This window comes from Ceratotherium simum, chromosome 4, assembly GCF_057802395.1.
Source record: "Ceratotherium simum simum isolate JZ-2026a chromosome 4, ASM5780239v1, whole genome shotgun sequence".
Lineage (NCBI taxonomy): Eukaryota > Metazoa > Chordata > Mammalia > Perissodactyla > Rhinocerotidae > Ceratotherium > Ceratotherium simum.
In genome coordinates this window covers 4088090-4107938 of record NC_141903.1, presented here as the reverse complement: position 1 = coordinate 4107938, position 19849 = coordinate 4088090, and the positions used below count along the sequence as shown (strand labels likewise).

At 37.0% G+C, this 19849-nt stretch overlaps 1 protein-coding gene across 5 annotated transcripts in view; it reads right to left on the bottom strand.

The window, feature by feature from the left end:
* Positions 1-19849, bottom strand: part of UIMC1 (ubiquitin interaction motif containing 1) — a 128954-nt gene that overhangs the window by 58663 nt on the left and 50442 nt on the right. For 3 of the 5 annotated variants that reach the window (XM_087429372.1, XM_087429369.1, XM_087429371.1), the window contains exons 4-6: positions 6884-7008; positions 6016-6121; positions 4973-5709 (exon numbers count right to left, since the gene is read on the bottom strand). In XM_087429372.1, the coding sequence (XP_087285498.1) occupies positions 4973-5709; positions 6016-6121; positions 6884-7008 (968 nt within the window). Of the gene's footprint in view, positions 1-4972; positions 5716-6015; positions 6122-6883; positions 7009-19849 lie in introns of all 5 variants that reach the window. The other 2 variants (XM_087429370.1, XM_087429373.1) reach the window with 2 other exon arrangements.

Genomic DNA, 19849 nt, shown 5'->3' with positions numbered 1-19849 from the left:
TCAGTAGTGACAAAACATCATTTCATTCCTGAACGCTCAAGAAAAAAAAAAAAAGGTAAATACTGACACCTAGTGTCCACTTAATAGAATTTTACCTTCTTTGAATTACTAGCCAACTAAGGCTTGGGCTTCAGAAGCAATCAAGGCACCAATAAGTTATAAGATACCTGCACCTCTACCTTAGGCTAAAGCATATCTTTCCCAGTAGAAACTTTAAAAAAAAATTTACTGTACACCTATTATATGCCAGACCCATGCTAATCACTTTACATGCGCTGTCTCCTTTAATCCTCACAAAAAACTTTTGAGGCAGAAACCACTGAATTATTTTAGAAATGAGGAATGTGAAACTTTGACAGGTTAAACAATTTGCCCCAAATCAAAGAGTTGGTCAAAAGTGGAGCTGGGACCTGTCTCACTCCAAAATCCATGCTCTAACCATTACTGTTACATTGTTTACGCAAATGATCTTCTTCCCAACCACTTCAACATAGAATCCCAAGAATGTCTTCATTTCAATAAATCATTTTTAATTTCTAAACTTACACCTCAATGGCAGTAATTTGAACACAGGGTAAAGTTAAAGTGAGGTTCTTCCAGAATATGAAAATAAGATAGCAAAAAAACAAGCAAACAAAATTTGATTAGAATACCCAAATCTAATCAAGGTGAGCAGGGAAGCATAATAGGAATTTAGCTTTAACTAACAAAGCCGTGGCCTAGTCAAGATATTGCACTCTGCCTGAAGAAATAACATGTTAAAAGAAAAGGGATAACTTGCCATGACTCTAAAAAAGAAAAAATCCAAAGATCCAGAACCAAGCAGTGTCTTCAACACCAGGGCCTGGGAAGTAAAAGTGAATAGACACATCATCTGGTCACTACAGAAATGTTCTCTGTTGTCAGGCATCAGGTCTTTCCATAGACTAACTGAATCATCCCTTAAAATTTCCATTTTCTGATTATTATTTCAGCCTTCCAGATACCTTCATCCTAGAAGGAGGTAAGTAGATGGTGGACCTAAATACTCCACTCACTGAAAATGTCTCTTTTCCATAATAAATTCATCAAACTGTCATTTGGTGCATATATCAGCTTGAAGTTTGGTTAGTCAAAGTCAGTTCTCACACCCCCACATAATCTGGTGATTTCTGGAAAACAAATTCTAGTATCTGGACTGAAAAATTAAGGATCAGACCCTGAAAAGAAGTGACCATATCAATATATTACCCCTCCACCTCTCTGCTCTAGGGCCATGAAGATGACTTTTCCATTTTCATTAACTTCCCTATTGTCTATGATGGTAGAAACCAATTATAATTTGATTCTAAAGCTTTTATAACCTTCACACAGACTAAACAATTTGCCCCCAGGTGAATGTTTTTTGGAGTCCCTGCTTCTAGGACTCTCTTGCTATCTCTATCAACCAAGGAGTCTCAAATGTGGGCAGCTCCAGCAAAGCCACAATCAACAGAAAATGTTTAACACACAAATTCTTTCTACCTACAGTTCCTGAAAGCAAAAGACCAAGAGGTGAAATTACAATCGTAAGATTTTCATTATTTGCCTATAAAATGAGTAAGTTGACTTCTGTTTGTTTTATTTGCTAAAGATATTATATTCTGTGTTAGCAAGGCTACAGTGAACTAAGGCATTTCTCATACATTGCCGGAAAGACGGAGTACAAATTTGAGCAACCTTTCTGAAAAGCAATTTGGCAATAAATAGCAAGTCTTTTTTTATGTTCATAACTCTTTAACCCAGCATTTTTCTTGCTCCCTATCCCTAAGGACACTAACTTTAAATAAAGAAAAGTTTTATTTAGAAAGATGTTTATCACAACCAAAATATCCAGCAATAGGAAAACAGTTAAAATGTTATGGTAAATTCATAAGCCAGAATATTATGTAGTCATTAAAAATGAAATCTATAAATAATTTTAACATCATAAGAAAATGTTTACATAACGTTAATTTAAAAATACAAAAATATAATAATATGATCTAAACCATACAAAAAATAGGTATAGAAAAAAAGATGAGGGAATACATCACTAGATGGTAGGATTGTGGATGTTTTCAACTTTATACTTTTCATCATTTTTCAATAGTTCTAAGTGATTTCTAAAATTAATGTTAATGATTATACTGGATACTTACGAGGTTGTCTGCCTGATCTCCTTTTACTAAGGACTGTCCCTCACCCCTCCCACTGCGTTACAGCAGTGGGCTCACAGCTATTTGTACATTTTGACGCATACCCACTTCAGGACACAGCCAACAGGGCTGGTGAGGGCTACTAAACCCAAATGGGCCATGAGTCCTTTCCTAGAAATTTGAAGTTAGAATTGGGAGAGAGTAAATCTCCTGTAACCTGTATTTAAGTTTGGGAGTTTGTAGGATCAGTGTCTTCCACCTACCATGTGAAACAGAGAAGCAAAGGAAGTCAGTCTGCAGGAAGAAGAATGAAGTAGATACAATATAGCGATGAGATACAGAAAAATTACAGATGATTTTCTAGACCCAGTACTTTCTCCAGGCTTGGTTACCAGCCTGTTTTAGAAGTTATGAGGCACCCTATTTCCTTATGATAAAGTCCTCTTTTTAATTAAGCTAGTTTATTTGGTTTGTTGTAGCCAAATAGTACCAATTAATAATACTATTTGTAGCGCTTGGTGGCCCGTTCATAAAGTTAGAGAACTTCAACATAGCAGGCCAGCCGCTAGGTTTTGACCACTTCCTGACTATTCCAAAGGCACTGTTTTCAAACCTCAGAACTTGACACAAGTCTACGCTTTAAGAACTCTGGTCCCTGGGATCTTTCAAGCTAACAACTTGAATTACAATAAATCATTAAGTCTTCACTCTGTGGAGTTAATTTATACTTTTAAGGGGAATCATCTCTGAATTGCAAAGAACTAACAAACAAAACATGTTATCATAAGCATAACCTAACTTTCCTTTAGAAAAGAGGTAAGTCACTAGAAGAACTGTTAAGAAAAATACTTTCTCTTCCCATCTTTCCAGAATGTGAATGAAGAAGGCTGCGAGGGAAGAATGTTTCTCACAAGTACCCTCGATGAATGACTTTTCTGGTCCCTTAAAGAGAACAACTATGATTTATTGAGTGCCTATAATCTCCTAAGTATTATACTAGGTATTTTATATAGTAATTCACTGTAATCATTAAAACTATTGAAAGATAATGAGTTGCTATTCCCATTTTCCAGATGTAAAAACTGAGATTCAGAGCAGTTAAATGGCTTGCTCAAAGACACAGAGTTACTAAAATATAAAAGTTGACATTCAAATTTCAAATCCATGTTCTCTACACTATGCCATGAAATCTCATAGCTACCATTTCTTGAACTCTTACCATAAGAGAGACAGAACAAGTAGGATAACAACAAAACCAAACCAAAAACTCAGAGTCCAATAACAGAAATAGCAACAAAAAACAGCAGTCATAAAACAGAACTCTTTAAAATTATAGTTTATAAAGAGTTTGTAATTATATGATTGCTCTTATAGCATTCAGAGAAAAAAACAGAATATAAGCTTACATGCATATAACACAATCTAGGTATGTCAGAAAAAAACTGAAAAGGCAACCTAAATGTCCTCAAATGGGGACTGTTTTCAGTAAATTATAGAAAACCACCACAAATAAAATCAGAAATATACCATTTTGTGGGGGGAAAAATAAACTGGAACACTATCTGCACTTCATATCACAAAGGACCACTTCCCGTATATAAAGGGTGCCTACAAACCACTAAGAAAAAGATTTTCGAAAGAGAAAAATGCCCCTAAGATCTAAACAGACAGAAAAGGAAATATAAGCGGATCTCAACTACATACATAATAAGAAAAATGCAAACTAAGACCACATTGAGTTACTTACTATTTTTCATCTCTCAGATTGGCAAAGATCAAGAAGTCCTGATAATACTGTACTGGTATGGGTATGGGTAATATGGTTCTCATACATTGCAGTGAATGTAAATTTATACAACCTCTATAGAAGGCAATTTGGCAACAGCTAATAAAATTGTAAATGCATATATACTTTGATCCACCAACTACATATACAAGAAATTATCCTACAAATATCTCCCATGTGGATAAAACATCTTCTGTACAAGAGTATTCACTACAGTAGTGTTTGTAACAGTAAAATATTGGAAACAACCTAAATGTCCACCAACAGGGACACTGGATAAAATAAACTCATCCATACATGGTGTATTACACATCCAAAAAAAGAATAAATTCTTTATGTACTGTTACAGAATGATCTCATAGAGGTATTAAATGAAAAAAGCAAGGTACAGAATAATGTGTACAGTATGCTATCATATATGTAAAAGAAAGTGAGGAAAAGACTATGTATACACATTTGATTGTACTACATAAAATACCTCAGAAGGATACACCAGAAACCAGTAACAAAGGTTGACTCCAGGGAGAAGAACTGACTGGCTGGGGAAGGGGATAGGAGACAGAGTTTTCATTTATATCTTTTTGAATTCTGAGCCATGTGAACATTATTACCTATTCAAAAACTTAACTTTTTAGAAATAATAAACATTTAACACACAAAAAAAAATTTATGGTACATCCGTATGACAAAATAATGTTTTCAAGTATAATAAATAAGAAAAGATCTAAGATAAACTATTAAGTGGGGGAAAGGAATAAAGCTTATACAGAAGAGTCTTCATTTTCTTGAAAAATTAAAAAGAAAAAATATTTTATATGCATATAAACAATGATGATTGCCTCTTGGTGGTGGGATTACAGGTAACTTTTTTCTTCTTCATATTCTTTTGTACTTTCCCAATTTTCTGTAGTGAGCATGTGTTACTTTAAAAATCAGGGGGGAAAAGACCACAAAAAGAACAAATAGCTAAAATAATCCTTGTTTAATCTGTGAATAAATCATCCTTAATCACAGCATCACTGACCCTTACCTGACCATGACTGGTTGTTGGTTCTTCCTCCAACAAAAGTTTCTCTTTCAAGCTTTTAATTGGGCTTTCTTGGAAATCCTTGGTTTTTGAGTGCCAGACAGATGCCCTAGACTCCTGCCTCTCCTCTTTGTCTTCATCTCCCATATCTTCTGAGATGCCTTCATTTTTTTCACTAGCCTGATCTCCTTGGCCACATTCATTCTGGATCAGAGAAGGAGGTCTAGGTAACACTGGTTCCCCAAACTCTTTTTTGTTAAAGAGCTGCCTCTGAGCCATTTTGAGGCTCTTCTGATAAACTTCCAACTGGCAGAGAATGACCTTGGTATATTGGTTAGGGTCTACTCCAGCAGGGCAGAATGGAATACCCCAGAAGTAGTGCACAGTGCCCCCAAAGTCCTGGAGACCTTTGGTATCTGCTGGGGTAGGCAGACAGTGCCTAGATGTGTCCCCCCTACCCTGGGCAGCTTTGTGAAAAGCACAACCCCTCCCAGTACTTTCCTGTGGCTTCCCACACTGTGTGTGCTCAGCCAAGTGGCCAGTACATCTGTCAAAACATTTAACGTTCTCATTCTCAAACACTGGCTGGCTTGACTGGTCCCAGCTTCCTGAGCTGCCAGAGACCGGCTCCTCTTCAGTGTTTTCAGTGTGGTCCCAAGGCTCCTCTCTTTCCTCAGCCTCGTTTCCCTGACTGATATGTGAGCCTTTAAACAGTGATGGAGGTACCAGCTGCCATATGCCTGTAGGTATTTGAGAAAAAGTAGGGCTAAGGACCAACTTTTTTAAGAGGGCTTGGTAAGTTAACACTTAGCAAGAATTACATACTGTGGGTAAAAAAGGCTCTGCTTTGGGTTTAACCAAATGTTGGCTTTTCCGTGAAGATAAAAGTATGTTGGATATGAGAGAGATCTCAACTACTTTCTGATTTAACCTCTTTAATACCACCAAAGGGATTTTGGGCATTTCTGTATATCTACTCTCAGCATGAGATCCCTGTGATATGGTTATACTTGATGAGTGAAAGGAGTCAGAACAGGGAGACATGCCTTCAGTGGTCCCAGAGTCTTTGGTTTTCTCTTGGTGGGACTGTGAAGATGGTCCAGTGGCCAGAGGTCGAGATCTGGTAGCAGAAGCATCAGACGGCCGGCAACTCTGAAACAAGTGATCCCACACCAGACCAGGTTTATTATTAAAATAGCTATACATGAAAGGTCACAGGAAGGACAAAAAGGGAAAGCCACTGTCCCTAACAGATTCTCCTCTCCAAAACGTAGATGCTCAATTCAAAGGAATTCCACAGCATGTACTGAATCCTTAGTATGTGCAAAGTGCTGTTCTAGATCACTATACTAAACCCTTTTCTAATATAAAGAGGTGAATGCCATAAAGGATAGCTCAGGACCTGCCATTGGCAAATATCCTTCACATTTAAAATAATCTCCACTACACATATTCAAATCACAATTTAATATTATTTGAAAAATTTTAAAACTGCCCATTCTTTCTCTCCCTAACCCACCTATGGTTCTCATTCCTTTTGCTCTCCCCACAAAACAGGGCAGGTAAGCACCTTATCTTGTTCCCTTTGGCTTCCTGGTACTTGGTAACTCTTTTCAGAAGCTGCCAACTACTATGGTTCTCTTAAGCCATGGACTGAAAATCTGTGTGGTAGAAGACAACTCTTTCACATAGAATTAACAAACAAAAAAAGAAAACTCTTTCACATAGAATTAACAAACCACTTCAAACTGGGTTCACCAACAATTCCACATGGACTTTAAAAATTATTTTGGGAAATACTTGTTAGTTTAAAACCCTATCAACTACTATAGCTAGTTCCTAATGCAACCATAACACTGCAGAAGTAAAAGAATGTTGCTGATTAAGCCTCACAAACTTTTTCAACATATTTACATTCAGGCTTTCCGCAATGGCTTTCCTCAAGAGCTCCTCTTCCTCCTCCTCCTGGCTGTTCACCTCCCTAGCTTCCTGCTCACTCATTTTGAGAGCCAGAGCAAACTGTTCTTCTTCTGTCATTTCTGTAAGAGGATAGAGAAAAGAGAAGGGAGGGACACCACAAACATTGAATAAGCATGGAGGAAAGAAACACAATTATTAAACTTTTCAAGTGAAGACACTACAGACCATTTAGTACAATTTTAGAATCTTAAAATTGAGGAAAGCCCAAAAGGTAAGGTGTTGGCCAAGATCAGTAGCAGTGGTTACAACAGGAATCCTGCCTGGGTTAACTAGATTGTAAGCTTCTGTGAAAGCAGAGTTTTTGCCTTTTTTGTTCACTGTTGTATCTCCAGCATATAAACGAGTGCCTGGCACCTGGTAGATACTCAGTAAATATTTGGTGAATGAATAAACAGAGGTACCTACTCCCACTCCAGGGCTTTCTGCTACATATCACGCTGCTTTATGCTCAACATTTAGCTGGAATAATTTTATTCTTCAGAATCCTCTGATTTAAACCCAAGCAGAAAAGAATATCCCTAGTGACTAGAATGTGATCTCCAAACACCATTTCCCACTAAAAGCAACTGGAGGGGCCAGTGGTGGCGTAGTGGTTAAGTTTGAGCACTCTGCTTCGGCGGCCCGGGGTTCACGGGTTCTGATTCCTGGCGCGGACCTACATACCACTCATCAAGCTACGCTGCGATGGCATCCCACATACAAAATAGAGGAAAACTGGCACAGATGTCAGCTCAGGGACAATCTTCCTCAAGCAAAAAAAAAAAAAGGAAGATTGGCAACAGATGTTAGCTCAGGGCCAATCTTCCTCACCAAAAACAAACAAAAAAAGCAACTGGAGTACCTTGGAGAAATGGCTGATTCCAAATCTGGAGCATAAAACATAGATGAGCTAGAATATCTGTCATATCCGTGAGCAAGGAATCTATTAGACACCACTACGGTCATATCAAAAGAACTTTAGGGCCGGCCCCGTGGCTTAGCGGTTAAGTGCGCGCGCTCCGCTACTGGAGGCCCGGGTTCGGATCCCGGGCACGCACCAACGCACCGCTTCTCCGGCCATGCTGAGGCAGTGTCCCACATACAGCAACTAGAAGGATGTGCAACTACGACATACAACTATCTACTGGGGCTTTGGTGGAAAAATAAATAAAATTTAAAAAAAAAAAAAAAAAAAAGAACTTTAACAGCCAACTTAAAAAGGTTCTCCTGGCCAAAAATGGAACAACTGGAACATCAATAAGGATAATGAATGCAATGAACTAAAACACATTTAATATGTTTAAATCTATGAGTTCATGATGATACTTAAAAAAAAACACACAACTAACTGCTCACTGTTGAAGAATGTTAGTTAATCAATTATTCTGAAAACTAGTAAGTAAAAAGATAGAGAATCAGGGGCCAGCCCAGAGGCCAAGAGGTTAAGTGCGTGCACTCCGCTGCGGCGGCCTGGGGTTCGCTGGTTCGGATCCCGGGCGCGCACCGACACACCGCTTAGCAAGCCATGCTGTGGCGGCGTCCCATATGAAGTGGAGGAAGATGCGCATGGATGTTAGCCCAGGGCCAGTCTTCCTCAGCAAAAAAAGAAGAGGATTGGCAGATGTTAGCACAGTGCTGATCTTCCTCACAAAAAAAAAAAAAAAGAGAGAATCAAACTTTTGCCCTGCTCCTCCAATACAAGCTATACTACAGGGGAACCAAACAGATGAAAAGAAGTTTCTCTTTAAAGAACTACTTCAGCTCTAAACGTAAAAGAAATGACAGAATTAGAATATCGCCACTTTGTATAATGCCTATAGAGAGGATTTTGGCAACGTCTAACAAACTGTGTATGTGACCCAGCAATCCCAATTCCAGCAATTTACTCCAAAGATACACTTCCAATTAAAAAAAAAAAAAAGCAAACGCACTACATTTTTCATTGCAGTATTGTTTGAATTTGCAAAACACTGGAATCTACTTAGTTAACATAGACATTGCTTGAATAAACTTTGTCATATAAACATATAACTGTAAAAAAGAATAGGGAAGATATATATGGACCGGGAATAGAATGATTTCAAGGATATAATATTAAGTAAAAAAAGAAAAAAGAAAAGAAAAAGCAAAGTATAAGAGTATGTATATATAGTATGCTGTTTTTTGTGTAAAAAAGGAGAAATAAGAAAATATACACATACCTGTTTATTTTTGCAAAAAATGACACAAGAAGGATAAATCAGAAACTAACCCATGTGGTTACCTACAGGTAGTTAGGAACATGGTAGAAGTGATAAGGAAGGGAGTGACACTTCTTTGACTATACCTTTCTGTATATCTTTGACTTACAGATTCATGTAAATGTTAAATATATTTTTAAAAGTAAAATTAAAATATGAGCGATCCCTAAAACTGAATCCAAACATAAAAATGCATCCAATTGAATTTGAAATGACTCTAATGAGAATGAAAACATAACATATCAAAATGTGTGGGATGCACTTAATGCAGTGTTTACAGGGAAATGTACAACTTTACATGATCATATTAGAGAAGAAAAAACATTTAAAATCAATGATCCAAGCTTTCCACTTTAAGAAGCTAGAAAATGAAGAGTGAAATTAACCCAAAGTAAGTAGAAAGAAAGATAAAGAGAAGAAATCAAGAAAATAGAAGATGGCAAACAATAGAGAAAAAAATTGAAGAAACAAAAAATTGGTTCTACAAAAAGGTCAGTAAAATTTATAAAATTCTAACTAAACTGATCAAGAAAAAAAGAAGAGAAAACACAAATTGACAACATCAGGAATACAAGAGGGGATATATCACTATAGATTCTGCAGTCACGAAAAGAATAATACTTTGGACAATTCTATGCCAATAATGCAACTTGGATCATGCATTCTCAACAGGGGTGACACATCATTCCCAAATGGACAAAAATTGGTTCTTGGAGGTCAAAAAATCTTACTCTATGTATAAAACACAGATATATAATTGATACATAAACAAGATATACAGCGTTTTCTGTGGTATTAAAATTTCATGGGGACAGCCGTGGTTAGGAAAAAAATGTCTAACAGGATCCTTCAGGGAACAACCATGAAAAAAGGACTGAGAAACACTGAGTTAGCAGAAACAAAAAAAAATTATCGAAAAACACCAATTATGAAAACTGACACAAAAAGAAATCGAAAATCTGAATAGCCCTATATCTATTAAAGAAATTGAATTTGTAATTAAAAACTTTTCTGTAAAATAAATCCCAGGGCCATCTGACATTCATCACTGGTGAATTCTATCAAAGAATAAAGAAAAACTAATACCATACTAATTCAGAAAATAAGAGATCATTTTTCCCAAAATTGATTTATAGATGCAACATAATCCCAATCAAAATGCCAACAAACTTGTTTAATGGAATATAATAGAAAATTCAGAAATAGATCTGCACACTGATTTTCAATTGATTTCCAACAAGGAAGGATGGGCTTTTCAACAAATGGTGCTACAACAATTGGATATCCATAAGGAAAAAAATGAACCCTTACCTCACACTATACACAAACATTAACTCAAAATGGATCATATATCTAAATGTAAAAGCTAAAAACTATAAAAATTCTATAAGAAAACACAGATGAAGATCTTTGAAACCTTGGGGTACTCAAAGATTGCTCTGATAAGACCCAGAAAGAAAAACTATAAAAGAAAAAAAATGGACCAGAATATATAAAGAACTACAATTCAGTACTAAGAAAACAATCTAATTTTAAAAATAGTAAGCAAGGGATCTGAACAGATACTTCAGACAAGAAAATATCGGAATGACCAATAAGCACATGAAAAGATCATAGTCATCAGGAAAATGCAAGTTAAAATGAGACACCCTCTATATACCACTAGGATAGCTAAAATGAAAAAGAATGGCATTCCTAACAAAGTCACTAAGTCAATCAAGAAAAAGTTGATTACATCCTTTATGTTCAATTTAAAAGAATCAAAAACCGTGTAATGCAAAAGAGGTGAATCTGAGTTCTTTGTAATATTCTGCTTTTCAAAACACCATTATTCCCTAAAGGTTCTGGAGAGACAAGGCTTTGCTACATTAACTGATGTATTCTTCAGACTCTGCCACCTTCTTGGCACACCATTAAAACAAGAACTTTAGTAACACAGTCTGATTCTGTTTTCTAGTACATACGGAGGAAGCTCCACAGCCAGACTGCTGGGTTTAAATCTCGATTTTTGCCTCTTTAGTTGTGCAATCTTGAGCAGGTTATTTATCCCCTGTACCTGGATACTGGTGCTGGTCTCCGATAATCTCCCTCTCCCTTTTTATTTTGTTTCTTTAATCTGCTGTGGACACATCTGAAGAGTAAATATACTATTGACTTTAGGGATTCTCGTGTAAATATCATCATTTTGTAATACTTGTTTTATTTCACACATATATAAAATGGAGGTAATAATATTTAAGGCTGTTATGAGGATTAAATAATTTAATACATGTTAAACACTTAGAATAGTGCTTGGCACATAAGTGCCCAATAATTGTTAATTATTACTATTAATTAATAACTAAATTATGTATTATTATGTATTATTTAAAGAAATCTAAAACTTTAATTCAGATTATCTTTCTAACTTAGTCATTTTATGTATATTTTACTGACAGCATATAAGTACACAAGTTGACAAAGACGCCATTACATATTTACTTCAACTACAATCAGAATTAAAAGGATGGGGCGTAGCGGTTAAGTGCATGTGCTCCGCTGCTGGCGGCCCGGGTCTGGATCCCGGGCACGCACCAACGCACCGCTTGTCAGGTCATGCTGTGGCGGCGAGCCATATAAAAAAAAAAAAAAAAAGTGGAGGAAGATAGGCACAGATGTTAGCCCAGGGCCAGTCTTCCTCAACAAAAAGAGAAGGATTGGCATGGATGTTACCTCAGGGCTGATCATCTTCACAAAAAAAAAAAAGAAAGAAAGGAAAAGAAAAAAAAAAAAAAAAAAGAATTAAAAGGACACCGTCGGGCCGGCCCTGTGGCTTGGTGGTTAAGTGCGCGCGCTGCAATGCTGGTGGCCCGGGTTCGGATCCCGGGTGCGCATCGAGGCACCTCTTCTCCGTCCATCCTGAGGCCGAGTCCCACATACAGCAACTAGAAGGATGTGCAGCTATGACATACAACTATCTACTGGGGCTTTGGGGGGAAAAAATTAAATAAATAAAATCTTTAAAAAAAAGGACACTGTCACCTACTGGTTACTGTCTCTTATTTTCACATATCAACCACGATCTGAGACTAAAGTCCAATAAACATCATTGTTGACTAGGACACATTTTACCTGACCTCTCTACTATGTAAGAATCCAACCATTAGAAGAAAGAGAAAAACAAATTGGAATCCCACTTGGAAGCATGCTCCTTTAAGGAAAATGTCAGCAAATGTCACCTTTAGAATCTCCAATTGAATTGGCTCAACTCAGTTTATCAAATGATTCTGCTGAGCTAAACACATAGTAGCACACAATTTGTGTGAAGTTGATTATGCTGGTCATAATTTATGATGATCAACGTCTCCCACCATTCAGGTCAGCCTTCCACTGAGATGTGCAAACAGGCTGTTAACAATCCAGAATACGAAACTAGACAGTACATCAAGAACCTACAATAATTTGTGGGTATTTAAAAAGGGTGAAAGGGAACATTTCATATACAGTCATGTACTGCACAAGAATGTTTCGGTCAACGACAGACCACATATACGACGGTGGCCTCATAAGATTAGTACTATATATCCTAGGTATGCAGTAGGCTACACCATCTAGGTTTGTGTAAGTACACTCTATGATGTTCACACAATGATGAAATCACCTAATGATGCATTTCTCAGAATGTATCACCACTGTTAAGCAACACATAACTGTAAAAAAAAAATAAACCAGATAAATTATTTTCCCACCCAAATCTTTTCCTAATTACTTTCTTTTCCAAAACAGATACGGCTTTGCAATTGTGGTAAAGCTGATATACCTATATATTGCCGGTTAGAGTGTAAATTTATAAAACACTTTTGAGAGCATTAAGGCATTGTGTCATAACCCTTATAGATGTGCATTCTCAAATGAAGTGATACCACTTTTGGGAATTCACCTTAGGTAATCACTGAAAAGAAGGAAAGTGTCATACACAAAAGATATCCACTACACTATCATCTATAACAGCACTGACTTAAATGCCTAAAAACAAGGCAATGGTTAAGTAAATTATGGCATGTTAACTCAAGAGAATCAGACGTTATCAAAACGCTAATCATGAAGACATAAAAATGATAAAATGTGTAAAAGCCAAATGAAAATATAATGGGGATGACACTGAAAATATAATGGGGATGACACAACCAATTTCTGGTTCCACATGTAAGGAGACTGGAATTCTCCACTCTGTCCTAACAACAAGTAAAAAGCTGAACAGACTGAAAAATCAACAACTCTTCTTGGAGCCACGAGAGAGAAGGACATAGGGCAAACTGCAGCCTCCAAGATGGAGAGACAGAGAGGGAAATACAAGGAGTCACGGCTTATCAGAGCAGAAATTCATAGCGGAAACTGCCACAGAAACCAGTGCGAAGGTAGGAAAATCTAAACTGCAATTGACAAATTGCTGAAGGCCCAGTGTGTACAAGTTTGAGAGTTAAAAACTCCAGGGGAAGTCAGTCATGGGAGCCCCCCCATACTTTTGTGAGTTTTACCTCCAAGAGCTCAACAAGGTTCTCAAAATAAATACCAGAGAAAATTCCTCTTGAGCATACCACAGGGAAAGAGGAAAAGGAACTATGTTGAAATATACCAGCACTCTGTTCTTTTTAAGAAGGCGTGCCCTAGGAGAAACTAGTTAACCAGAGCCTAAACTGACGGGGTATTATCGGAGTCTGACTGACCTGGAAGAAGGGAAATACCAAACTCCAACCTACTCTAGCCAACCTGCCCCACAAAGGGGATAGGAAAAAAACTGAAAAACACTTGTGAAGTTCATGGTCCAGAGACACAGGTTCACTGAAAGACTGAGACCTAATCACAGAATACTTCCCTTACCCCCACCCCTTACCACCACATTAGTAAAGGCCTATTTATAGTACATCATGTCCACCTATCAAGAAAAAATTACAAGGCATACTAAAAGGCAAAAAACACAATTTGAAGAGTAAGCATCAGAACCAGACACGGCAGAGATGTTGGAATTATCAGACTGGGAATTTAAAACTATTATGATTAATATGCTAAGGGCTCTAATGGATAAAGTACAGAGCATGCAAAAACAGACAGGCAATGTAAATAGAGAAATGGAAATCCTAAGAAAGAACCAAAAAGAAACACTAAAGATCAAAAACACTAGAAAATAAATTAAAGGGGCCGGCCCAGTGGCACAGTGGTTAAGTGTGTGTCCTCAACTTCGGCGACCCGGGGTTTGCCAGTTTGGATCCCAGGCGCACACCGACGCACCGCTTGTTAAGCCATGCTGTGGTGGTGTCCCATATAAAACAGAGAAAGATGGGCATGGATGTTAGCCCAGGGCCAGTCTTCCTCAGCAAAAAAGAGAAGGATTGGCATCAGATATTAGCTCAGGGCTGATCTTCCTCACAAAAAAAAACAAAAAGAAAGGAAAAATGCCTTCAATGGGCTTATACATAGACTGGACACAACCAAGGAAAGAATCTGAGCTTGAGGATATATTAATAGAAATCTCCAAAACTAAAAAGTAAAGAGAACAAAGACTGAAAAGAATACAACAGAATATCCAAGGACTGTGGAACAACTACAAAACAAGTAAGAAACAGGTAATGGGATTACCAGAAGGGAAAAGAAAGAGAGAAAGGAGCAAAAGAAATATGTGAAACAATAACGACTCAGAATTTCTCCCAAATTAATAATGTCAGATTTCAAACCACAGATCCAGGAAGCTCAGAGAATACCAAACAGAAAAAAATGCCAAAAAATCTAAGATAAATAAAAAATCCTGAAAGAAGCCAAAGGAAAAATCCACTACCTACAGAGAAACAAAGATAAGAATTACATCTGACTTCTCAGAAGCCATGAAAGCAAGAAGAGAATGGCGTGAAATATTTAAAGTGTTGAGAGAAAAAAACTACCAACATAGAATTCAGCACCCTATGAAATTATTCTTCAAAAGTGAGGGAGAAATAAAAGTGAGGGAGAAATAAAGATTTTCTCAAACAAAAACTGAAGAAGTCTGTTGCCAGTAGACCTGCCTTGCAAGAAATGTTGAAAGAAGTTCTTTAGACAGAAGGAATACAATATAGGTCAGAAACTCGGATCTATATAAACAAAGGAAGAGTATCAAAGAAGGAATTAAGTGAAGGCAAAATAAACACTTTTATTTTTCTTATTCTTAATTGATCTAACAGATAATAGTTTGTCCAAAAAACTAATAACAATAATGTACTTGATTATGTATGCTTATGTATATATCATATTTATATATATGTATGCATGAAATGAATGACAGCAATGATAAAGGGATGGGAGGGAGGAATTAGCATTATTTTGTTATTATAAAGTACACATAATACCCATGAAGCAGTATAGTGTTATTTGAAAGTGGACTTGGATTAGTTGTAAATGTATATTGCAAACTCAAGGGCAACCCCTAAGAAAAGTAAAGTAAGAACTCTAACTGAAATACTAAAAAAGGAGAGGAAACAGAATCATAGAAAATGCCCAATTAGGGGCCAGGCCGGTGGCGCAAGCGGTTAAGTGCGCGCGCTCTGCTGGGGCAGCCCGGGGTTTGCCGGTTTGGATCCCGGGCACGCATTGATGCACCACATGTTCGGCCATGCTGTGGCAGCGTCCCATATACAAGTAGAGGAAGATTAGCACGGATGTTAGCCCAGGACCAGTCTTCCTCATCAAAAAGAGGAGGATTGGCAGATGTTAGCTCAGGGCCGATCTTCCTCACAAAAAAAAAAAAGAAAAAAAAAAAAAAATGCCCAATTAAAACCACAAGAGGGAGGGAGAAAATGGAAGACAAAAATGGGAATGAAGAAGAGGGGTGAAAGATAGAAAACAGTAACAAATAAGGTAGATGTTAATCCAACTATATCAATAATCACTCTGAATGTCAACGGACTAAATGCACCAATTAAAAGAGGGATTGTCAGAGTGGATCAAAAAACAAGACCCAACTATATGTTGTCTACAAGAAACCCACTTTGAATATAAAGACAAATATAGATAAAAAGTAAATGGGAAGGCCGCCCAGTGGTGTAGTGGTTAAGTTTACATGCTCCGCTTCAGCAGCCCAGGGTTCACCGGTTTGGATCCTGGGCACAAACCTACTCACCGCTCATCAAGCTATGCTGAGGCAGTGTCCCACACAGAAAAACTAGAAGGACCTACAACTGGGATATACAACTATGTACTGGGGCTTTGGGGAGAAAAAAGAAAAATACAGGCTAGTATCTTAAAAAAAAGTAAATGCATGTAAAAAATATACTGCACTAACACTAATCAAAAGAAAGTAGGAGTAACTATATTAATTTCAGACAGAGCAGGCTTTAAAGCAAGGAAAGTTATCAGGGATAAAGAAGGGTAATACATAATGATAAAGAGGTCATTTCTCCAAGAAGACATAACAATCCTTAATGTGTAAGTGCCTAACAACAAGCGTCACTACGTGAGGCAAAAGCTGATGGAACTACAAGGAGAAACAGAAAAATCTACTATCATAATTGGCAACTTCAACACCTCCATATCAGAAACGGACAGATCTAGCAGGCAGAAAATCAGTAAGGATACAGCTGAACTCAACAATATCATCAGGAGGGAGGAAGGCGAAAGGGATGATTAGGCACATGTGTGTGGTGATGGATTGTAATTAACATTTGGGTGGTGAACATGATGTAATCAATACAGAAACAGAAATATAATAATGTATGCCTGAAATTTATACAATGTTATAAACCAATGTTACTGCAATAAAAAATAAATTATAAAAATAAATAAAAAATAAATTTTAAAAAAATCATCATTAATCAATCAACTGGATATAATGGACATTTATAGACTACTTCAACCAATAACAAAAGAATACACATTCTCCTCGAGCTCACACAGAACATTCACCAAGAGGGACCACTTTCTGGGCCATAAAACACACCTTAACAAATTTAAAACAACAGAAATCAGGCAATGTCTGCTCTCAGACCAGAATGAAATGAAACTAGAAATCAATACCTGAAAGATAACTAGAAAATCCAGAAATATATGGGGATTAAACAACACACTTCTAAATAACAAATAAGTTAAAGAAGAAATCTCAAGAGAAATATAAAAATATTTTGAATTAAATGAAAATCAAAACATCAAAATTTGTGTGATGCAGCAAAAGCAGTGGAGGGACATTTATAGCATTGAATGCACATATTACAAAGGAAGAAAGATGGGCTGGCCCCATGGCGTAGTGGTTAAGTGCACGCGCTCTGCTGCTGGCGGCCCAGGTTCGGATCCGGGCAAGCACCAAGGCACTGCTTGTCAGGCCATGCTGTGGCACGGACGTGCCACAGGAAGATGGCACGGACGTTAGCCCAGGGCCAGTCTTTCTCAGCAAAAAGAGGAGGATTGGCATGGATGTTAGCTCAGGGCTGATCTTCCTCACAAAAAAAAAAAAAAGAAAGAAAGAAATCTAAAATCAATCATCTAAGTTTCCACCTCAGGAGACTAGAAGAAAAGAGCAAACTAATCCAAGGAAAGCAGAAGAAAAGAAATAATAAGAATTACAGCAGAAATCAATGAAATTGAAAAGAAGAAATCAACAGAGAAAATGAACCAAACCAAAAGCTAGTTCTTTGAAAAGATCAATAAAATTGGTAAGCCTCTACCCAGGCTAAGAAAAAAAAGAGAGGACACAAATTACCAGTATCAGAAATGAAAGAGGGAATATCACTACAGATCTCACAGACATCAAAAAGATAAAAAAGGAATACTATGAACAACTCTATGCCAACAAATCTGATAACCCAGATGCAATGGACCAATTCCTTTAAAGATCCAATCTGCCAAAACTCACATAAGAAGAAACAGACAATCTGAATAGGTCCATACCTATTAAAGAAATAGAATCCATAATTAATAACCTTCCAAAACAAGAAAGCACCAGACCCAGCTGGGTTCACTGGTGAATTCTAACAACACTTAAGGAAGAAATTATATAAATTCTCTACAATCTCTTTCAGAGGATAAAAGCAGAAAGAAAACTTTCTAACTCATTCTATGAGACCACCATTAACCCTAACACCAAAACACTACAAGAAAACTACAGACCAATATCTCTCATGAACACAGATGCAAAAATCCTCAACAAAATATTAAAAAATCGAATCCAACAACGTACAAAAAGAATTATACACCATAACCAAGTGGGATTTATCCGAGATATGTAATGCTGGTTCAACATTCAAAAATCAATTAATGTAATCCAACACACCAACAGGATGAAAAAGAAAAACCACACAATCAATAGATGCAGAAAAATCACTGGACAAAATCAAACACCCATTCATGATAAAAACTCTCAGTAAACTAGGAATAGAGGAGAACTTCCTAAACTTGACAGAGAATATCTACAAAAAACATACAGCTAACATCACACTTAATGGCAAGAACTAAAAGCTTTCCCACTAAGAACAGGAACAAGGCAAGGATGTCCCGTCTCACTATTCCTTTTCAACATCGTACTGGACATACCAGCTAATGCAGTAAAGACAAGAAAAGGAAATAAAATGTATACAGATTGGAAAGGAAGAAATAAAACTGTCTTTGTTCTCAGATGACATGATCGTCTATGTAGAAAATCTAAAAGAATCGACAAAAATAATCCTGGTCGGCCCGGGTTCGGATCCCGGGCGCGCACGGACGCACCGCTTTTCCGGCCATGCTGAGGCCACGTCCCACATACAGCAACTAGAAGGATGTGCAACTATGACATACAACAATCTACTGGGACTTTGGGGAAAAAAAAAAACAAGGAGGAGGATTGGCAATAGATGTTAGCTCAGAGCGGGTCTTCCTCAGCAAAAAGAGGAGGATTAGCATGAATGTTAGCTCAGGGCTGATCTTCCTCACAAAAAAAATAATAATAATAATAATACTGGAACTAATAAGCAATTATAGTAAGGTTATAGGATACAAGGTTAATATATGAAATTCAATCACATTCTCATATACTAGCAATGAACAAGTGTAATCTGAAATTTAAAACACAATATCATTTACATTAGCACCCCCAAAATTAAATACTTATACTTGAGGTCTGCATCTAACAAAATAATGTATAAGATCTATATGAGGAAAACTACAAAACTCTGATGAACAAAATCAAAGAAGAACTAACTAAACAAAGAGATATTCCATGTTCAAGAATAGGAAGACAATACTGTCAAGATGTCAGTTCTTCCCAACTTGATCTGTAGATTCAATGCAATCCCAATCAAACTCCCAGCAAGTTATTTTGTAAATAGCAACAAACTCATTCCAAAGTTTATATGGAGAGAGCCAAAGATCCAGAATAGCCAATACAATATTGAAGGAGAAGAACACAGTTGGAGGACTGATGCTACCTGACTTGAAAACTTACTATATAAAGCTACAGTAATCAAAATAGTGTGGTATTGGCAAAAGAACAAACAGATCAGTGGAACAGAACAGAGAGCCCAGAAATAGACCCACATATATACAGTCACCGGATCTTTGACAAAGGAGCAAAGGCAATACAATGAAACAAAGAGAGCCTTTTCAACGAATGTTGCTGGAACAACTGGACATCCATATCCAAAAAAATAAATCTAAACAAAGACCTAACACCTTCCCAAAATTAACTCAATATGTAATAATAAATGTA